Source organism: Bicyclus anynana, chromosome 6 (assembly GCF_947172395.1).
Source record: "Bicyclus anynana chromosome 6, ilBicAnyn1.1, whole genome shotgun sequence".
Lineage (NCBI taxonomy): Eukaryota > Metazoa > Arthropoda > Insecta > Lepidoptera > Nymphalidae > Bicyclus > Bicyclus anynana.
In genome coordinates, this window is record NC_069088.1 from 4,933,785 (window position 1) to 4,955,710 (window position 21,926).

A 21,926-nucleotide genomic window follows, 5' to 3' on the forward strand; every position below is an offset into this window, starting at 1 on the left:
CAATTTAAATTGGACCAATCGTAATATTTTGTTATTGAGATCGCCTGTCGCGTATATTTTGCTAGTGCGAAGCGAACAAACACGAAGTTCCCTACGTAATAAGCGCTGAAATCGTGTGCTCGTGTGTAATATTAATACACTCGGTGAGTTTTATTGTATTTTGTTTTAGTGGGCTATGTAATTTCGAACGAAATCGGAAATCCTTACGGAAAATATGAATTTATCCAATTACGCTAGTACAATTAAATCGGTATTTATAGTATTACATTCTAATTTTATAAGCAAATGGCTGCCGAGTAGCGAAGTAAAGTGACACTACATAAACACAACACAAATGCACCAGTATGTGGTAAGAGCTATAGTTCTTATTTTCATAGACATTAGAGTCATTTGAGTGATACACTATTCTTCAGTCAACTCACTACAATTTGAACTTTATCACATATACCTATAAGTAGGTAAGTAGGTATATTTTGTAGATATGAAATTGCACGTGTCCTCCTCCTCGTAAATATTGCTACATATAAACCATTATAGACGGCATATATTATTTTTAACCTATGTGAAAAGCATATTTTCCGATCCCGTAGGAATACGGGGTTAATATAAAGTTAATATAATCTTCCTCGATAAATGGATTAACTAACACTGAAAGAACTTATCAGACCGGACCAGTAGTTGCTGAGATTAGTGCGTTCAAGCAAACAAACAAACTCTTCACTTTTATAATACTAACTGGCTTACCCAACAAACGTTCTGCCATATTTCAAAAAATTATGAGGGTAGAAAGGTGAAATTAAAAAATACTTTACGTTTACGACCAAAGATTTTATACTATTCGATATTATGTTACCAGCGAGTCGATACTGAGGCCAAGAAAGGTGGCTAATCCGCTGTCTGTATTAATTTCATTTATTCGCATAGTAAACAACGAAAGTTATTATAACAAATAATACCCAGCGCCGGACCGAGGTAAATTTTAGAATGGAGCGAGATCCAATTATGGCGCCTTTCGCGCACGTAAATTCATCACATAAATTTCTTTTCGATCTTGTCTTTACCATTTCGGCGCCCCCTAGGATTTGGCGCCTGAAGCGACCGCTCCGTTCGCCGTATGGACGGTCCGGCCCTGATAATACCTAAATATTGTCTACAATGTCGAGTTGTGTGTTCAGGAAGTGTAAACACTATACAAACCTATGTATAATGTTAGTAAACACAAAATTTTGCATGTGTCTGCTCAGTGGAGAACCTAAATTCGGATCATTTGTTGCAATTTAAATAGGCAAGTAAAATATCTATTAATATAAAATCATACAAAAAAACATACCGGTCAACTTGAGAACCTCCTCCTTTTTGAAGTCGGTTAATAAATGCGCAAGGACAGAAAATATCCAAAAACGTTCAAAGATGAAATTAGGCAGGGAAGTACGTATAAAGTAGACTTCTAAAAATTATAACATGGAAAAAGTTTCGTTTTACTTTTTGTTTCCCGAAAACATTTCCTAGTTTGTGGTTGTGGTCTGTATGCTGTGGTTTGTGGTGATAGATAGATAGATAGAAGATAGGTCTAATGCCTATAGATAAGTAAAAATAGTGTTGTATCTAATTCATAAAATTCATTGTAGGTATTCGAAAACTATTTTTAGCGTGAGATACACTGGAAAATAGTTTCTGTAAAATACGAAATCAGTCGGGTCGATTCTGGCTATCATGGCTTTCTGTAATTTTTGATAATATTATTTTAAGAAAAGGCTAAGGCGTAGGAATGGAATATTTTCATTTATATAATACCTTTTTATCAAAACATTTGAATTAAAAGAAAACAAGATTGTATTTAACGTATTTAAGTGCAATAAAACGCATTTTCTATGAAAAATTAATTTATAAACAATAAAAAATTACAAACAAAGCCCCCTTTTTTAGCGCGATCCAAATTTATACATACATAAACAGGATGTTTCAAAAATAATGGGTATAGCTTCGGCCTAGTTCGGACTACATTAGTATTTCAGTAGAGTACGAACAATTTTTGAATTAACCGCCCAGTCGTTCATACACGACTAAAATACTTAAGTAGTCCGAATTAAGCCTAGTCAAAGACATTTAACTAAAGTAATTATTAGTACCAAGTTTTTTTTAGTAAATTTTTATAAATTAAAATTTCAGGATCTGATTTTTGTTAATTATTATTATAGATCAAAAGATTAAAAGTATTACACATTATAAGTATTACGTATTGTGAACGATTTTTAAAAAATAATATTATGTTTGCTCTGAAAAGGTTGTTTTATACATTAAATATCGTATACTCTATTAAATTCCTGCCTTCTGCCTTCTGCCCTCTTGTTTCGTCGTTTTTTAATAATTACCATAGGTATGACAATAACTGTATGCAAACGGGGACATTTAGTGATGGTAACGCATCTGCAGTAAATTATCTATTTATCCTTAGGAAGTAATGATACTTCCTTTGATATTGGTAGTCTCATTTATATTTTTTACTTACTGACTCCGGAGCCCAAAATTACTTTTCGAAAGTTTCGTATGGGCCATGACTAAATTACATTTTAATGTTATTTTTAACCGACTTCAAAAAAGTAGGAGGTTTCTCAATTCGACTGTATATATTTTATTCTGTTAAGTATTCGTATGACAATTTTTGACTATACTTTACGAAGTCATTACCATAAAAACTCATTTGTTTTTTTAATTCATTTAATATATTTAAAATCAATACAAACTTAATATAAACAAGATTGAGGTGTCTTTATTTTAAAATACCTGTGTCTTTTCAAGTGCTCGTAGTTGTTTACACGATACCAAAACATAAACAGTGTAGTGTACAAAACAAAAGTAGCTATAAAGTGCAGAGCCGAATATACAAATGAAATTTTTCTGACAATATAATATTTTAGGCCTATCACAGATCATTGTATTAGATCATAGAATCCCTCAAAATTATCACATTTTCGGGAGTTTTTCAATGTTTTCTGAAAGTTTCTTTTTAACACGATTATAATAATAGCTTCACTTGTAACTATGTATGTAAGAAAATCATGGATTCTTAATTTGACCCACTCTCCGGTCTTCGATTAGGATGAAATTTTGCACACGCTCCGGGTTCTGATGACAATACATTACTAGATAAACATTATTACGAATCCAATATGGCGGCCTCCACAAGATAGCGGACTGGCTGTTTGTGCTGATAGAAATACGAAAAAACAGTCGCGTGACTTAAATCCAATATAGCGGACGTCCAAGATGGTGGACATGCTATTTGAAATACACCCCCTATGATATGGGTATCAAATGAAATGGTTTGCTATCAGGAATACGAAAAAACTCCATTTGTAATTTTTAGTGCGTGCTAAAAGCGTGTATTTTAATCTATTATATTATTATATGTTAATGGTAACAGGTAAGAGGACTAACACTTGTCTAGATTAAATGGTTTTTAAAAAAAATCTAGCTGAGTGCTAGTCTGGCTCGCGCACCGAGTGTTCTGTACAAACCTGCTAACCTATTCACTATTTGGTCCTCATTATACACCTACTAAAATAAACATTAAATCAATTGAGATATTTTATCTATCTATTGTATAATATCCACCAGTAGACATCAGATGACATATTTTGCTACATAGAATCTCAATTTCGTATAATATATCAACTAACATACGTCAAAGCCTTAGCCTGCTGGGTGTCTATATTGTACAATTCGCAAGTTTAAGTTCAAATTCACCTCTATATCTCTCTCTGTTTAACACGATACTAAAGAAAGATAGAGGTGAATTCGAAACTCGAACTTACGAATTATATAAAAAATCATTTCAGAATCGCTCTCCTGTAAGTAAAAGTTGTGGAATTTTATTTGCTAAGTGATATCAATAACATAACAATGTGCAAAGCTGGAGGAGCATACATTTAATACAATGGTCCATATCGTTTCATTAATTCTTTATCACTTGCCTGTCAGGGTGTCAATACAAGTTAATCGTTTGATAATAACCAAGTCCAATTAAAAGCTAATAAGTTTTATGTGACCTATGGATGTAACTGAAAATTCATGGTTTTCGCAATTTCTGTCTGCCAATTTCGCAAAATCTGTACTCTAGGATGTTGCTTTATGCTAAATTTCAAGTTAACATATGATTGACTAAAAGCATCTTTTAGGTTTTGATTTACTGGCGAGTTGCAAGTATCACAGTATGCGGCTTAAATTGCTGTTCATTTTGATTGCGTGGACATAGAAGTTTAATTTTGTTACACCTTAAGGTATTATATACCTGAGTATTCGATATGAATTTCAATTTTTTAACTCTGCTCTTATAGGAGGAAAAGTAAAACTTAAAATTTTAAAAAATATTTTCATTAAAATTTGACTATTAATTGGTTTTCGCAATTTTTCCTTTATCTGTGCTATAAAACGATATATCATCAACCTGTATCCGTTCATTGCTGAACTTCATACAGCCATTTCCCACTACCTTCTTAATATCGTCAGATCATCTAGCTGGAGGGTATCCTACACTGCGCTTGGTGGTTCGTGGTCTCTCCAGAACCCGTCTGCCCCAGCAACATAAAGTTTTCCTTTACAAAAGGTGTTGCTTCATATCAAATTTAAAAATTTCGAGTTTATTGGAAGTACCCTGTAGGTTTGGATTATTTTGCGAGTGTTGTAAGTTTGCAGCATAATCGGCTGTATCTTTTGTTGGATTTGTTTCACAGCTCTAACGGATAGTAGACCTGAGTATTTGATATGAATTTCAGCTTGATACCTCCACGCGTTCCTGAGAAAAAGGGCCTTGAGACAGACAAACAGGTGAACAAATTGTCCTAACCCCTAAAAATAAAAGATAATAGAAAGTTGCGGTAGATTGAAAACAGAAGTTAAGTCGCATCTAGACTGGATAGATTGTAACAAATTAACATTAATTTGGCAGTGTCGTAATTTATTAATGCCGCGTATGCCAACTAGATATTCAATCAGCTAATTATATCGGATCATAACCACCAATTGTGCTAAAATAAGATAAACTAAGATGGTAAACGTAACAATATTACATACGAAAGTTCTGATATAGAATAGATGTAGAAATAATATGAGGCTGCGCTAATCGCCTTATTGACCGGTTGCTGGACGAGCTTGTTGCCACTTCGTGCAAGTTCGGCCTCTCTTCGCGTAGACATCGAACATTTTTTAAAATGTCCGCTGCGCGTTGAGGGCACCACTGCGCACTTGTTTAGCGTCCTACTATGCGACGTTGCCAAATGTATTGACTCAAATACGAACGAAGACAAAACGTACGCGCGTGGAGTGTGAACTTAAAACCGGCAGCTTTTTTATTTATCGAACGCTAGTGTTTTAACAACTAATGAAAATTTTCTACAATGAAATGATTTACAATAAATAATAACTCTGATTCTTTGTGATGAAAAACTAGCCTGTGCTTAACATATTAGTGTATCGGTGAAAACATAGATTGCTCTGGTTAACAAAGGAAAGCTTCGAACATAAATGAACTTTAATTTTTTTATTAAGGATATGCTTTCAAAAACGTCACAAAACAAAGTATAATTAAGGCAGCTGAAGTGAAATAAAGAAACTGGTTATTCGAAGGCGCCGATTGTGATATGGGGGAACGGGGCGCAACGGGGGGCGCTTGGGGTGCGCGCGACGAAGCCTCGTGGTGGGAGGGTGGCTCTGGTGAAATACAGCATCAACAACAATTAAATGAAGAGATTGCTAGAAGTACCGCTTCTGCTACTCATCAATTGTATACCTATAAAATGACCGGTGGCTTTTCTAATAATGGTGCTGACAACTCAACGCCAGGGTTCGATTACCGTATAATGACTGGTTCTAACACACGTGAAGAATCTCCTCAACAACCGTGGTGGTATGCTTCAGGGTCAGTAGAATCACAACAGACATCGTCGCCCACGGTATAGTCATAAATTTTCATGAATTTACTAATAACTAGCGGACGCCCGCGACTTCGTCCGCGTGAAGTAGATGTAAACTTTTAACTACCCCTGCCTTACCCTACCCCTACTCCTACCCTACCCATTATGGCTGCACACGCGACGGAAGCTTAAAAAATTGAGTAACTTCTCCCGTTTTCTCAACATTTCTCTTTACTGCTCTGCTGCTATTGATCGTAGCATAATGAAAAGTATACTATAACCTGCCCAGGAGTATGTAGAATAATTGTACCAAGTTTCGTTAAAATCCGTCCAGTAGTTTTTGTTTCTATAAAGAACATACAGACAGACAGACAGACAGACAGACAGACAGACAGACAGACAGACAAAAATTTTACTGATTGCATTTTTGGCATCAGTATCGATCACTAATCACCCCCTGATAGTTATTTTGGAAATATATTTCATGTACAGAATTGACCTCTCTACAGATTTATTATAAGTATAGATTATAAAACCATTTTTTATCAAGGTAACCCTACCCCGGAAGAGGAATAGGGTTAACCTTAAATTATTTACTTAACTTCTTTCCTTTTTGTTTGTCTTTGGAAAAAAAACTAAATTAATGATTCGAAGATTAATTACTTAATTAAACTCTAGCAAAAGCTAGTTAAAAAATATTATTTCACTTTATTATAGGATTACATTCACATGAATAGAATTTCATCTTTCGAGTTAAACTTTTAAAAATATGAAATGAAATACCTATTCAGATTTTTTGATTTGTTCACTTCTATCTTAAATATTCTTCTTTCACATCACTAAAGTTAGTTGTCATTTAGTCAACTTGTGAATGGTTTTCAAGTGAAAATTGAAAATGAAAAAACAATAATTGCATGCTTGTACTGTTTGTTTTTGTTGTGATAACCTAAAAAACGCAAACGATTTAACATTTCTATTTTTGTTAATATTTATGTTAAAGGAAGGTCGTTAATTGTTTATTCTCGTTTTATGTATATTATAAAGAGGTGGAAGGTTAAAAAGAGCACTTCATTGAAATAAGATTAATTTCTCACACCGTACACATTAGTTAAACTAAGTATCGTAAATAACAATGTCTGATGACTACATAGATATTTATACTTACTATTCCTATCTGCAAGGATACCCTAACCTTTGCCCTAACGTACGTGAATATTTACCTATATTATTCTATTAGTTTTGTGTCATTATGTTTATTTTATCGGCCTATACAGGACCAGTAGGACTCACAAAAGAAAGGGACAAATGGAAAAAGATGAAGGAGGCTTATACCCGAAGGGGCCCATTATTAACTAGTACATAATTTAATTATTTAGATAAATATATAGATAAGTTAAAATAGTTTTAAGATATTGATAAGTACTATCTAAATGGGATAAATAAAGCTTTTTATTAGGTATTATTATTATACAGGACCAGGCCTCCACTAAAGCATAGGCGATATGAAGTTAAGACTCACCGGAACCACTTTACTCATTATGTATTTTTATAGATACCTGTTAATTTTTAAAAAGAGAACTTAAACATCAATTAGGCAAAATCCACCTGTCATAAATATAAGTTGATATTGGCATATGACATAATAACAAATAAATATTGTAGATTATGAATACATAACTGTTTTATTATTTAATTTAAAGTTTCCAAGCCTATAATTTAAGGTTAAAGTGCCCTTAGTTTCAGTTTTAACATAGGTACCTACATAATTAATATTTTTTGTTAAGAGTGCAAATGATTTGATTTTTCATTTATCCCACGAAACTGATAATGCTTGTGTATTTGTTAAAATCTGTGGCTATAGGTTGTTGTAGGTTATCACAAAATGTTTTGATAACCAATGAACCAATAATAGTTAATAATAATCTAACCACCAAATATTATGAAGTGTGTAGTCAATCAATTTGAAATAGAGTTTAAAAAACATTTCAGAAGTAGCTAGTTATTATTTGATTTGGACCATCCAGGTGATAGTGCTTCTTCATCAGCTCATTTTAACAACTCAATACTGGACCAGGGGCCTCAGCCAAGTGGCACGTAGATTCTCTTTCTACAAACACTAACGCTCCGACACTACTATATTCAGAGGCACCATTATCCGCTCACTTTAATATAAAATTCAAAATTCATTAATTTCAAGTAGGCTCGGCTTACAAGCACTTTTGAAATGTCAGTTGTAAATATTCTTCCACCGGTTCAAAAGGCAGGTTCTGCTGAAAAGAACCAGCAAGAAACTCAACTGTTGCTGTTTTTAAAAAAAATGTTTTATAATTTACAATTGATAACAACATTGCAATTTATTATAGTTTTACTTCTTGTGTGACGGTGGAAGCTGATCCAATGGCCTCCAAGCACCTTTATCATTAAGGAACTCATCAATGGTGTAGTAACCTCGACTAAGTTAAATGTCTTTTAACACATTGTCTAAAGCTATGCATTGGCAGGTCCATCATATACTCGCGTCATATTAAAGTGGCTGGATAATTGTGCCACTGAGTATATTAATAATACTCAAAACATTAAAATATGTATTCTTGTTGTTATAATATACAACAATTTTAACTTTTTTATATTCTTTTTAAAACTTTCAACTTTTAATTGATAATGTGCCTCTTTATAATGTATTAACAAGTATTTTGTGTGTCCTTAAACTTTATGATAAATACAAAGAGTTTAAGTAATCTATAAAATGCAATATGATAATAAATTATTTATCCTTAAATAAACCATACCTTTACATTAAGTCTGATTCTAGTTTACCTAAGAATTATTTTATTTAACTGAATATGAAAATAGAAACCATATGAGGCAAAAACTGACTGACTCTAAATAACTGACTTTAAATTTTGTATAAATTATAATAACATGTACATCATAAGGTAATGTTCATATTGGGAGGCAATTTAAATGTAACAGTAGGTCAAATCAACAAAAATGTTTATGAATCATCAGTAAAGAATGTCAGTTTGTTATCAAGGAATTTAAAAATATAATAATTTGTTGGCGAATGCAAATTTGCTAAGACCAAGAATTTTAAAATTTTATGAAATTGAATTCCAAACGTTTGTTTTAGCCCCAAAACCAGTCTAGCCCTGATTCAGATCAAAGCAACCAGGCCAACGGGCAAATCCAACAAAATCATCAGGCTCTTAGACAACAGGCTCAGGAACAGAACCAGATTCAACAGAGCCAGTTACAACAACAGTTGCAACAGCAACAACAAAATCTGCAACAGGCACTCCAACATCAGACCCAGAATTTGCAACAAACACTGCAACACCAACAACAGACGTTGCAACAAATGCTGCAACAACAACAGCAGCAGCAGCAGCAAAATAATTCACAGCAAGCAATACAGTTGCAAGTGAGCCAGGCTCAAGCCCAGGCTATAGTGCAAGCCCAGGCTGCACTGCAACAACAAGTGGCACAGACACTGCAGCAACAACAGCAAAGTCTGCAAGAACAGTTGCAAGCAACACAACAACAACAAATACAGGCTGCTTTGCAACGGCAATCTGCTACCTTACAGGTGAAGTATTTACTAATCTGATCATATTATCTCTAATTTTAACAGCTCTATATGCTACAGTAAGCCTAGCATACGACCCAAGACTCAACTGAAAGTCTTTGCTTCACTTCGAAAATACTGCTTTCTCTTATGTTTCGATGGGAATTGTCTTTTTATGTCTTTTTCTCTTCAAAGTTTTTATCATTCTGGTAAGATGTTGTAGAAACTGAAATTGGTATGGATTATCATCTTAGATTGCATCATCACATGCCATTGGATAAGATAGCAGTCAAGGGCTAACTTGTAAAGAACAAAAAAAGGCCCACGGGAACCACAGAATTTAGATATATTTATACTAATATTATGAAGCTGAAGAGTTTATTTTATTTGTTTGGTTGAACGTGCTAATATCAGGCATTACTGGTCCGATTTGAAGAATTAGTTCAGTGTTAGATAGCCTTTTTTTCGAGGAAGGCTATAGGCTATATATTATCCCCGGCTATAGGCGATAGGCTATATAAACCGCGCGGCGTCAGCTAGTGTACAAATGTGTGTATAAATGTTGTTCAATAACCAATAACCAGTGAAAGTCTCATTTAAATCGGTTCAACCAATTCAGAGATTAACCCAGACAAACATACAGACACCAATTTTTAAACACTTAATGAAACAGTTATTTCGAAATAAAATCTATTTCCATTCCAAATTTCAGCCTTATAGCTTCAGTAGTAGGGGCGTTAATGAGTAACAAACATCCAAACGAACATCCATACAAATTTTCGCGTTTATAATATTAGTAGGATAGGATTCTTTCTTTATTATAAAAATAAAAACTTCATAGTATAAACATGATGGTAATTTCCAGGAGTTGCAACAGCAAGCCCAACAGCAGGCGCTCCTGTCACAGGCGACCAACAAAGGCAGGATGCCGCGGGCGAAGCCCTACAACAAGCCGCGCGGCCGGATGACCGCGTACGCTTTCTTCGTGCAAACGTGCCGGGAGGAGCATAAGAAGAAACACCCAGAAGAGAATGTTGTGTTTGCCGCCTTTTCCAAGAAGTGTGCTGAGAGGTGGAATGTATGTATTTAGAATGTAACTTGTTTTTCTTTCAACACGGTCGCTGCGGCACGAGGTCAATTGACCTCGTACCAGCAAAAAAGGATTTTAGCGTCTTAAAGAGTTAACAGGTCGATAAACCTCGTTCCGCACCACAGATAGTTTTAGTACGAGGTCCTCGTACCGCACCAGGGGAAAGTACAGAAAAATCAGTGCCGCAGCGAACGTGTTAACAGGTAAAATACTAGCAGACGCCCAGACTTTGTATGCCCTTAAATCTCTTTAATCCGGCTCTATCGTAAAATCATTTTTTTAGCGGCAGTATAATGTAAAAAAATATAAAATATACTTAATTAACGACAGCGTTTTTAACGTTTCGAATAATTTATGAAATACTTATTTTTTAAATTGAGTTTTCTATGAAATCCTTAACTTTTTTAATTGATACAGATATATTTCGGACCCTTAATCCCGTGTACTACATGAATGAATATTGTTTATATTAAAGGAGATGGTCCATTAAATGTCCACTCTTGTACCCTGTATCATTAAAATTTAAAAAATACAAGGATTTTATTAAAATTTATTAAAGTGAATAAATCTAACTAAATAAAAAGAAATAAATAAAATAAAAACCCAAGTTTTTGAGTTATATCAAGATGGCACCCATAGAGCAACTATGACATGACAATTGACAGCAAACGTCAAATTGATTGCTGCATTGGAAGCGTCATCTATCAGCCAATATTACCCTTAATGATGTAAAATTTCTTGGGAGATAATGAATATTATTTCGAAAGAATTAAACTAAATTCGTAGATTTGTATAATCAAGAATAGTTTAAAAAAATATCTTCTTTTATTTCCGCTAGGGTACAATGACTGATCTCCTTTGGAGTTTTATGCCACAAGAGTATATAAAATATATTGATATATTTCTGCAGACAATGTCAGAGAAGGAGAAGCAGAGGTTCCACCAGATGGCGGAGCAGGACAAGAAGCGCTACGACCTGGAGATGCAGAACTACGTGCCGCCTAAGGACGTGAAGGTGCGCGGCCGGAAGCGGCAGCAGCACAAGGACCCCAACGCGCCCAAGCGATCGCTGTGAGTTTATGGTCGCGAGTTTATTCATGTTTTTTTTTTCCTAATATTATGACCTAACAAATGAACTAACTAAAAATGGCTATGTAGTTAGTCTGTACGCCGTAGAAGTAGGTGCGAGAGAATTACCAGCAAAATATCTCTATTTATCTTGCTTAATGACCTTGGCCTCTCTAAAAGTAAAAGTAAAAGTTCCATATTAGAACGAGTATCCAAAGGTGCACTAATAGGGTCTTATCAAATTTGGCTAGGCAGGAAGAACAACACAAGCAGAAAACGGAGTGTTGATAGATCGTCAAGGAATTCCTTAACCCTACATCCTGTAGTCACAAGTTCAGGACTCTGCTCGGAGTTTTTCTCTCTACCACGCGGTGACCCGGCACCCGCACGGTGAATACATGGAATGCTAAGATATTCGTCTCTTATTAGTTTCACTTGTATGTATGTAAGAAAATCTTGGAATCCTAATTTGACTCACTTCCCGGTCATCGATTAAGATGAAAGGACATGTCCAAAATGGGCCTTTATTGTTTATAATTAATAAGCAGGTCGATAGAATATACAAATTGCTGTTTAATCCGGCATACCAGAGAATTTTCTTAATTCTCTGCGTGTGTGAAGTCTGCCAATCTGCATGGGGCCAGCGTGGTGGACTGTTGGTCTAACCCCTCTCATTCTGAGGAGAGACTCGAGCTCAACAGTGAGCCGAATATGAGTTGATAACGAACACAAAAGATTTTTTTTTATTGCTCAACGTGTTCATGATATCCACAGATCGGCGTTCTTCTGGTTCTGCAACGATGAACGTTCCAAGGTGAAGGCCAACAACCCCGAGTACACCATGGGCGACATAGCCAAGGAACTCGGCCGGCGCTGGGCCGCCGCCGTACCAGAGACCAAGTACAAGTACGAGTCGCTCAGCGAACAAGACAAAGCGAGATATGATAGGGTGAGTATTGCTTTTTATTTATTTATTTACTTAGCATCCATGCACTTACAAAGTAATATGTCGGAGAAAAACGGGTTTGACATCAGAAGCGGTTGTCTGCAAAACACAATTATTGAATGAAAGTCTGTCAGGTCTAACAATTCCCACTAAGAATGTTACAAATAAACCCTGAGTGGCAGAGGAAGCCCTTGAGTGGAGTCACGCACTTGTGAACGGTGTGTGTAGGGTTAAAGGTACCTTCGACTGTTAACAAACACTCCCCTTTTCCACTCAAGTCACTCTCCCGCCTATCACATAACAACCTAGGATTATTATCCAACAAAGATGTCTTTACACCTAGCTTTGTACTATCTCGACTCATGACATGCATTAGCATGCACGTCACATGGGCCTGGTTAGGGTATTGCTTATAATAATAATGTGACATTCTAATAATATATATTACATTTCATTCGACAAAATTAAAAATAAAAGTAAAATTAAAGTTGAAAGGAGATCATTCATTTTGGACCCTTTTTGAAAGTGCCAGCCAACGAAAAAAAAATGCACGAATCGTTAGAACTGACCATTTGAGTAATAGCTAATATGGCATGAAAGTTGTAGGAGGGCTCTGAATCAGGTTTGATGACTTTTTTCAAACAACCATTTGTAACTCCTGGAAAACTGTCCAGGTAAAACTACCAAATGATTGTACTATAGTAGGCAATTGTTAATGATGATCAGATAATGATTACCGACTCACGAAATACTTCATTATGTACTTACATACAGACAACCCGAATATTACGAGTATTATTACTGTTGATTTCTTTCGCCATTGTATGTCCTGAGAATTGTCCTCTAACTATTGCAGGAGATGACAGCCTACAAGAAAGATCCACTAGCTCTTGTCCAACAACAGCAACAACACAAAGCGGACACAGACGAAGAGCTTGTGGAGTATGAGGTAGATGAACAGTACAAGTAAAATAATCTACTGTATTTTGTATTACTTGCCGGTTTGAGTAAGAAATCTGGGCGACCTTCTGATCGGTTGGGGTAAGCTGTGTATTCGTTTAGCAAATTTGGTAGACTAGTTGAGCAACTGGTTGAGCAAGTCCGAAATATCCGTTTTTCATGATAGTATGTCAATAATCGGTTAAATCAGAAGTGGGATTAGAATTTCTCTTCTGTTATTATGGGACCCTTGACTTTTAAGTAAATAAAATAAAGAATTTTAACTGACTACGTGGAGTAAAAGTGTAAGTCAAAAATGTAATATGTCTTTTCTTTCTAGAAGTAAATATATGAACGAATATTGGAATACGCCGAATTTGTTTCGTAGGAAAAAGTTAAAATATAGTCACATTTTTCGCTTCAGATTTGTCTACCGAATACATAGCTTTATTAGGTCCTCAGATTAAGCCCAGTTTGTAATAATATAGTGTAACTTTTCTGACCGATTTGAACCAGATCACTCTATTTGAAAGATAGTTTGTACCGCTGGTCTAAGATCCAGCATTAGAAATATACTCAGAGGCACAATTATCCGCTTACTTTAATATGACGCGAGTCTATTAAAGTGAGCGGATAATTGTGCCTCTGAGTATATATACCATCATTTTTATTCATTAGTGATAAGAAATAAATGATAGATAATGTTCACAGTTAAACATTACAAATAGATTGCCTAGTTAAATTGCGGTATTTTCATACAAATTTTTGGAAACCATGAACTAGATTACTAGATACCTAATACAGTTAAATTAAGCACAGAATAAGCTTTCAATTGATATATTAGACGGCTAAATAACTGATGAGGGTATATAAATAACATTACATAACTGTTTACATCTGGCAACCCCACAGTTACAGTTGAAAGCAGGCAAGCTTTGCTTTTTCAATTCTTTTGTGTATATATGTGTTCTATAGTGTACGATTTTTTATTTCTAATGAGGAGATTAAATAAATTAAAAAAAAAAACCATTTAATTTAATTAGGCAACCTATGTGCAATGTGTCTAATGTGAATATTTTCTTTCATTTATTTCTTATCCCAATTAACAGATGAGGGTATATATTTCTTATTCTTATGAGACCACCATTTAGGTTAGAAGAGTTACTCAATATGAGTCGGGATTGTGTTATTCCATTTTTTTATGTACCGTGATCTTGTAAATATGTTAGATATGATGGAAATTTTGAAATTGCAGCGTTTCAGAAAAACAGTTTTTTCTTATTTTTTTTTATACAATAGGCCGAAAAGTTGACGAAGACACGTGTTTTGTTCATCAAATAAAAAAGAAACATTTTTCTTTTCTTTTGCATAGAAATTACCCGCATGGTAATCTACTAAAAAAAGTTTGGTTTGGTTTATGTTATTCAGTTCTGCGATTTCAGAATTTTCCTTGTTGAAATAAAAATTAACGTAGGCTGTAGTGCGTAGTATACATGATTGACATCGATACAATATCAATTGTGTTGTATTGATGCTCATAATCCATAATTCGATAACAATTATCGTTTGATCCATCGCATCTATAGTGCGACACAAAAGAGTAGAAAATAAGTGAGGGCGCTGTAGTCACTGTCGTTTATAGGGTAACCCTTTGTTGTGTCATCCACTTAGGACTGCAAGTACCTTGATACTTGATAATAATTGCCATTTTGTTCTATATGTAGGTAATTATGTTCTTATTTTAAATAAGATGACGTGTTGAAAATAATATTATCATATAATATAAAATATAAATTTATAAATATATACTCAGAGGCCTATATATACTCTAGGCCAGCGTGGTGGACTATTGGGCTAATCCTTCTCATTCTGAGAGGAGACTCGAGCACAGCAGTGAGCCGTATATGGATTGATAACGACGATTCAGAGGCACAATTATCCGCCCACTTTAATATGACGCGAGGCTAGATAGAGAGTAAGTAAATATTTTGAAAAATACCTACTCTCTATCTAGCCCTGAAGTTTGCACCATGTGTTATGGGTACTAAGATAGCTGATTTCATGATTTACATTTATTAAATTTGAAATAAATGCAAATCAATATCATTTAAATGATTTATATTTATTGTAATTTGTCTGGTAATTATCCGAATTTCCAATATGATTTTAATAATCTGATAAAACTATCAATGATAATTGGTTGCTCTATAATGACAGATCTTTGTGATAATGACAGTAAATGTGGTGTTGCCACAGTGAGTTCATTAGTTCCATTTTTATTGACTTCTACTCCTTTATGTAGCACTATAGGGTGTCATCTCATGCACGGTCGTGTAGTTTTTGAATACGGGTCCACCTGCATTAATTTTAGTACTGACAGTGTTAAATTCCCATTTTTAAAATAATAATAAATATTTTTTAAGTTTTATATAGGGTTAAGCAGGTGATTCCCAAGTATTATCTTGATCATTTTATCGTGGCCTCTTTGTGTTTTATCGGTTGAATTTTTTAATATATATTTATATTCATTCATTAATACACAATATTCATTCGCTTTACTGTGCTCTATTAGTAAGAATGGGAGGGATGCGTATTTAACAGAGTAAAGTCAGTGCGAAATGAGCATTTTGCAAAGTAGAGTGTGCGAAATATTGCGTATTTTCTAGTTGAAATGCTCACTTTGCACAGTCTTTACAAAATGTGTATTTGACAGAGTAAATTCAGTGCAAAGTGCACATTTTGCAGAATAAAGTCTGTACTGTGTGTAACTTCTAGTCGAAATGCTCATTTTCCTCAGAATTAATTCAAAATGTGTATTTGTCAGAGTGAGTACAAAGTGCGCATTTTGCAAAATAGAGTTTGTACAAAATGAGTATTTTTGGGTTGAAATTCTTAAAGTCGGTACAAAATGTGTATTTGGTAGAGTAGAATCATTACGTCTGTGCGAGAAAAAAAAGCAATATTAAAACTAATAATAAGTAGAAAAAAAAAAAACAAAATCCTGTTTAACCTTTATGTTAACCTTTATGTTTATGTGGTAAACATATTTTGTTTTTTAAATTTTAATTTTGTTTATTGCACAATATTATTATCCGAAAAAAAAACTACTGTGTGGTGTCATTAATGTTAATGTACAAAATGGTTTGTGAAAATTTTGGTCTTGTGCATAATTAAGATCCGAAAAGCTCGAAGGTACAATATTTTTTATATCGAAATATATTAGAGATCTGATAATTCCTAATGATCTAGGAAAAGTCACTAAAACATAATAATTTGATTAAGACAACTTTTTTCCCCTATTTTTATGATGTTGTTTCGTTTTATAAAGTTACATTTAACTTTTCTGAATATAGTGCATACTTATATATTTGTATTAATAAATTAATTGATATATTTTTGAAGTAATTATTAAATGTTATGTTTATAAAATCGCCTTTTCATAATTAAACATTCTTTATTAAATTAAAAAAAAAACATTTAATATACTTTTACAGTGATTATTATTATTTAAAAATATGTTTATAAATAATATTATTTCTCGAATTTCCTTTTTTCCCTCGAGTGTGATTTATTAAAGGGGCTCGTTATGTATATTTTGATTAAATATCGCTTGAATATGTATTTTAAAATATATATTAAAAAGAAATTGAATACTAAAGCAAGTATTATGTTTCTAATATTAACGCGTATAATCAGAGAAGAATATTATAGAATAGGTTGGTTAAGGTCAAATTGAAAGGTGTTGCCTTATATTTTCGATATCAAAATGGCAATAGTTAGGTATAGTCAAAAGTAAATGTTAGTATTTAGAATTTTTGTAAGTATTAAAATGTAAGCTAGATTCGAAAAAAAAAGGAAACTGATGTAAACTAAAAAGAGGCACGAGTGAATAAAATATTTTTATTATTTTCATCATAAAATTGTACATATTTAATTAAAATTAGTTACCTAGATAAATTATATTTCTTTGATTATTCAAGATTGTTATGGTTAACTTTTATTTTTAATTCGTTTGCGAATATCGTTTAGAAAATGAGCGTTTATTTGGAAATGATTGTTTTACTGTATGTATTGAGAATTTTAAAAAAGTTTTAATTTTTAATGACAATTGGTAAGTAATAAACAGTTGTATATAACGTGAAGGACTGCAAGACCGTGATAGTACTTAAATTAAGCGCGTAAGCCATATTGACACGGTTGGAGTAAGTCCGACATTTTTCGAAAAGACGGAAAATATCAGCAACAGTTGGTACCCGGCAGTTGAAATGGAACTTTAGAATAACATGACTCTGTCTACTTATGTGACATATTGGTACAAATTGTACCATATTTAATGATATCAAATAATTTTTGATTCACTAAATAGTTTTTTGATCAACAAGAGAGCAAAATTCGTTTTCGCTGCGAGTGCCGAGTTTTTTTTTCTTAAAAGAATATTTGCCATATTTTTTATAATATGACCAATATTCCCATTTCCCTCCAACTAGTCGGGAAAGACTGCTAGGAGTGGGTACGACAATAGACAAACGGGGCGGGGATCGAACTACCACCCCTCGGTGATGAGTCCAACCGCTCTTACCGTTGAGCTATTGAGGCTTTCAAATCCCGGGCAAGCGAAAGATTGAATCGCGAGCGTAGCAAGTGATTCTAATTTAGAATCCTGAGCCTTGTGAGGGTTTCAGAAGCGCAAGAAGCGAAATATTTTGACCTTGTGTGACACCTATAATTTTTCACCTTACTAGCGAAAAATACAAGATGTTATATTACAAAATACAAAAAAAATATTTAATAATACATTTATTTTTTATTTTCTAAAAATAATAAGCAGTTACCATTAGTTATTGAGTACAGTACAACCAAATATACAGGGTATCTCGTAAATATTACGACATACTTTACAGAGTGATAGCTAGATAGCATTAAGGCCTACTCAAATAACGCAATATATGTTAACCGAAATTTTACGGTTTTGAAGTTATATTGGTTTTTGTGCAAAAAACAAAAATCCCTACCAGTTTATTTGTACCAGTAATATTAGTCCCGTTTTTTGGCAAAAAACTCACTTCGTAGAAGAAAAAACCAAAAATTCTCTGGCTGAAACGACTATTTAATAATAATTAGCAAGCATAAAATCAACGCTTAAGTAATTTTTTAGCACATGGTACGAATAAACTGCACTGAAGGTAGGGGATTTTTGTAGTTTGTACAAAAATCAATATAACTTAAAAACCTTCAAATTTCGGCTAGCATATATTGCGTTATTTGAGTAGGCCTTGATGTCAGCTATCTCCCTGTATAGTATGTCGTAATATTTTCGGGACACCCCGTGTATCAAGTGTTTGAATTATTCCTTTCGTGTCAATTTGGCGAAGTAGACTTATAAGTATCCAGTGTATATAGTTTAGTTTGCATACCTCTGAACACACCTTACCATTTTAAGAAGTGTTTGATTGTTAAATGCGCAATTGTATATGAAAGTCGAGCCAGAAGCAGTTACTTGGTACCAATACAAATATATACCCAATATGGTACTTGCCTGCAGTACTAAAACAAGTAGATTTTTTGCATATAGACAGTTAAGATGCCTAGAAAAATCGAAAATATTTATATATTTTATACATACATACATTGTTTTTTTTATAATAACAGTAATAGATGATTTCGGTTACACGAAAAAAAATGGTCGGTGAAATAAACACAAAACAAAAAATTGTGTATGCGTGCGCTCGGTGGAGTAGCTAAATTCGGATCACTTTTCGGCTGTATGTATTTTTTTTTTTTTTTTTTTATGTATGTCCAGCGATAATTCCGTCATTTGTGGACCGATTTTGAAAATTCTTTTTTTGTTGTGAAGGGTTTGATTCCAGGGTGGTCCCATTTTTTTAATGTCAGGATCTGATGATGGCATCCTGGAGAAATCGAGGGGAACTTTTGAAACTCGTAGAGACGGCTAGTGCGTTTGTTAGTGTTTCCATGAGGTATTTTAAACCACTACAATTTTATGAAGGTCTAGAGTTGGTCTCAACAAATCGAAAACAAAATTAATGGTTGTTGATCGCGCCAATAAATTACAACTCACTGGCTCTTTGAATCTTGAAATAGTTCAAAATTTCATATATCTGGGTTCCAATATAACAAACACAGGATCATGTGAGATGGAAATTCGCAGGAGAATTGGGATGGCCAAAAGTGCCATGTCTCAACTGCATAAAATTTGGAAAGACAGGAACATCTCCTTAAACACAAAAATGCGTCTTGTCCGGACTCTAATCTTTCCAATATTCACATATGCAGCTGAGACATGGACTATCAAATCAGCTGATCGGCATCGCATAGATGCCTTTGAGATGTGGTGCTGGCGAAGAATGCTCCGTGTTCCGTGGACAGCGCATAGGACCAATGCATCGGTGTTGTAACAACTCAACATCTCGAAAAGACTTTCCACCACCTGTCTTCAGAGGATCCTCGAGTACTTCGGTCACATTGCCAGGAGAGAAGGAGATAACCTAGAGAAACTTGTTATCACTGGCAAAGTGGAAGGAAAGAGACCTCGGGGACGTAGCCCGATGCGTTGGTCAGATCAAATCCGCACCACTCTCGATACAAAAGTACACGATGCTCTACAAGTCGCGAAAAGCCGAGCCGCATGGCGTGACATCGTGCGGAAAAAAGTTATGAATGTGTGATAGGGGTCACGACCCTCAGTAATGAGGAACACGACGCGGAGAGAGAGAGAGTTGGTCTGATGATGGAGCCGATACACAGACGATGGAACTCGTCAACGATTTACAGCAGGTACCTTTTGTTTGGGCTTAATTTATTTGTATTGATGAGAACTTTCCACCTAGATGGGTTGTGACTGTATTAAGGGTCTGATGATGAAGACGAAGGACAGTGAAGAGAACTCCTCGACGGTTCACAGTAGCTACCTTGTGTTTGGACTTGATAAATTTGTATTGATGAGAACTTTCCACCTAGATGGGTTGTGACTGTATTAGGGGTCTGGTGAAGAAAACGAAGGATAGTTAAGGGAACTCCTCGACGGTTCACAGTAGCTACCTTGTGTTTTGACTTGATAATTTTGTATTGATGAGAACTTTCCACCTGGATAGGTTATGACTGTATTAGAGGTCTGGTGATGAAGATGAAGGAGAGTTAAGGGAACTCCTCGCCGGTTCACAGTAGCTACCTTGTGTTTGGACTTGATAAATTTTATATTGATGAGAACTTTCCACCCATATGGATTGTGACTGCATAGGGGGTCTGGTGATGAAGACGGAGGACAGTCAGTGCACACTCAGTAGGTGTGGTAACACTAAAAATTAAAAAATAAAAATTTTAATAAAAAAAATTCAACCGACTTCCAACTCAAAAATTAACCTAAACTAAAAAGCAAAAAATAACATCTTACCTATGCGCTACCTTCTGATCAGTTTGAAGGCGGTGCCAATCCAGTGTCATGTTTTAATTAAAGCTGTTTCTGAAAGAACCACAGAAATTGTGTAATTTAAACGGCTTGAATTAAAACATCACTGGCTTGGCACCGCCTTCAAACTGATCAGAAGGTAGCACATAGGTAAGATGTTATTTTTTGCTTTTTAGTTTAGGTTAATTTTTGAGTTGGAAGTCGGTTGAATTTTTTTTATTAAAATTTTGATATTAATACTCTCGTGAGATTTATTATCACCAATCGATTTTCGATTTTATTTCAAGGCATTAGCAATAATAGTTTGACAGACAAGTACCACAGACTGCATCATCACTCAACTTTCAAGCCGCAATCTTTTTGTTGAATGGCAAATACCAGTGCTGTTAGCGTAAAAAAAAATTCGCAGCTTTGCGACTCGATTCGTAATGTGCTATATTTATTGTTTAATTCGATATATCTGAAGGGAGTGAACGAGTAACGAACATCGTTGACTTACTCAATATCTCGTCTAATATATATTAATTAACATCGATGTTTGGTCGATGAATATGTGAGATCGATTTCAAATTTCCTATCGATTGTTTTAATCATGTAATTGTTTTCGATTGTGTTTTAAAAAAGCCTTTGTTATGTAATAAGACTGCATTCAAGGTATTCTCAAAAATAAAAAAAAAAGATTATAATACTTAGTGTTGTCATTTTTCTTTATCTCGTTTTCAGATTCAGAACTAAAAAGAAAAAAAATATGTGGAATAGTTGAATAATTATCTTTATTTAAAAGCTATATATTTTTTTTTCAACTGTAGTAAGTACCCTAATAATTGTGGAATGTAAAACATGAGTTTATTGATCTGGGACCGGGAGCCTGATTTAAAAATTTCTGTTATTATAATCTATCTTACACTGCATTTTTTTATTTTATTTATAAAGTACCATGAATACCCCTTAAAAATAAAAAATCTGTGTTTAGTTACCAC

General features: G+C 34.2%; 1 protein-coding gene across 3 annotated transcripts; it reads left to right on the forward strand.

The window, feature by feature from the left end:
• The first annotated feature begins 39 nt into the window (after window positions 1-39).
• On the forward strand, window positions 40-21,634 carry LOC112049277 (high mobility group protein DSP1). Of its 3 annotated transcripts, none has more exons than XM_024087112.2 (6): window positions 40-143; window positions 9,043-9,498; window positions 10,343-10,555; window positions 11,478-11,638; window positions 12,410-12,584; window positions 13,438-21,634. In XM_024087112.2, exons 2-6 carry the CDS (start codon window positions 9,271-9,273, stop codon window positions 13,549-13,551), a joined length of 891 nt encoding a protein of 296 aa, XP_023942880.1. In that variant the 5' UTR covers window positions 40-143; window positions 9,043-9,270; the 3' UTR covers window positions 13,552-21,634. The 3 variants fall into 3 exon arrangements, with proteins under 3 accessions (XP_023942880.1, XP_023942878.1, XP_023942877.1); XM_024087110.2 differs by lacking the exon at window positions 40-143 and adding an exon at window positions 208-349; XM_024087109.2 differs by lacking the exon at window positions 40-143 and adding an exon at window positions 5,247-5,951.
• The last annotated feature ends 292 nt before the right edge of the window (window positions 21,635-21,926 follow it).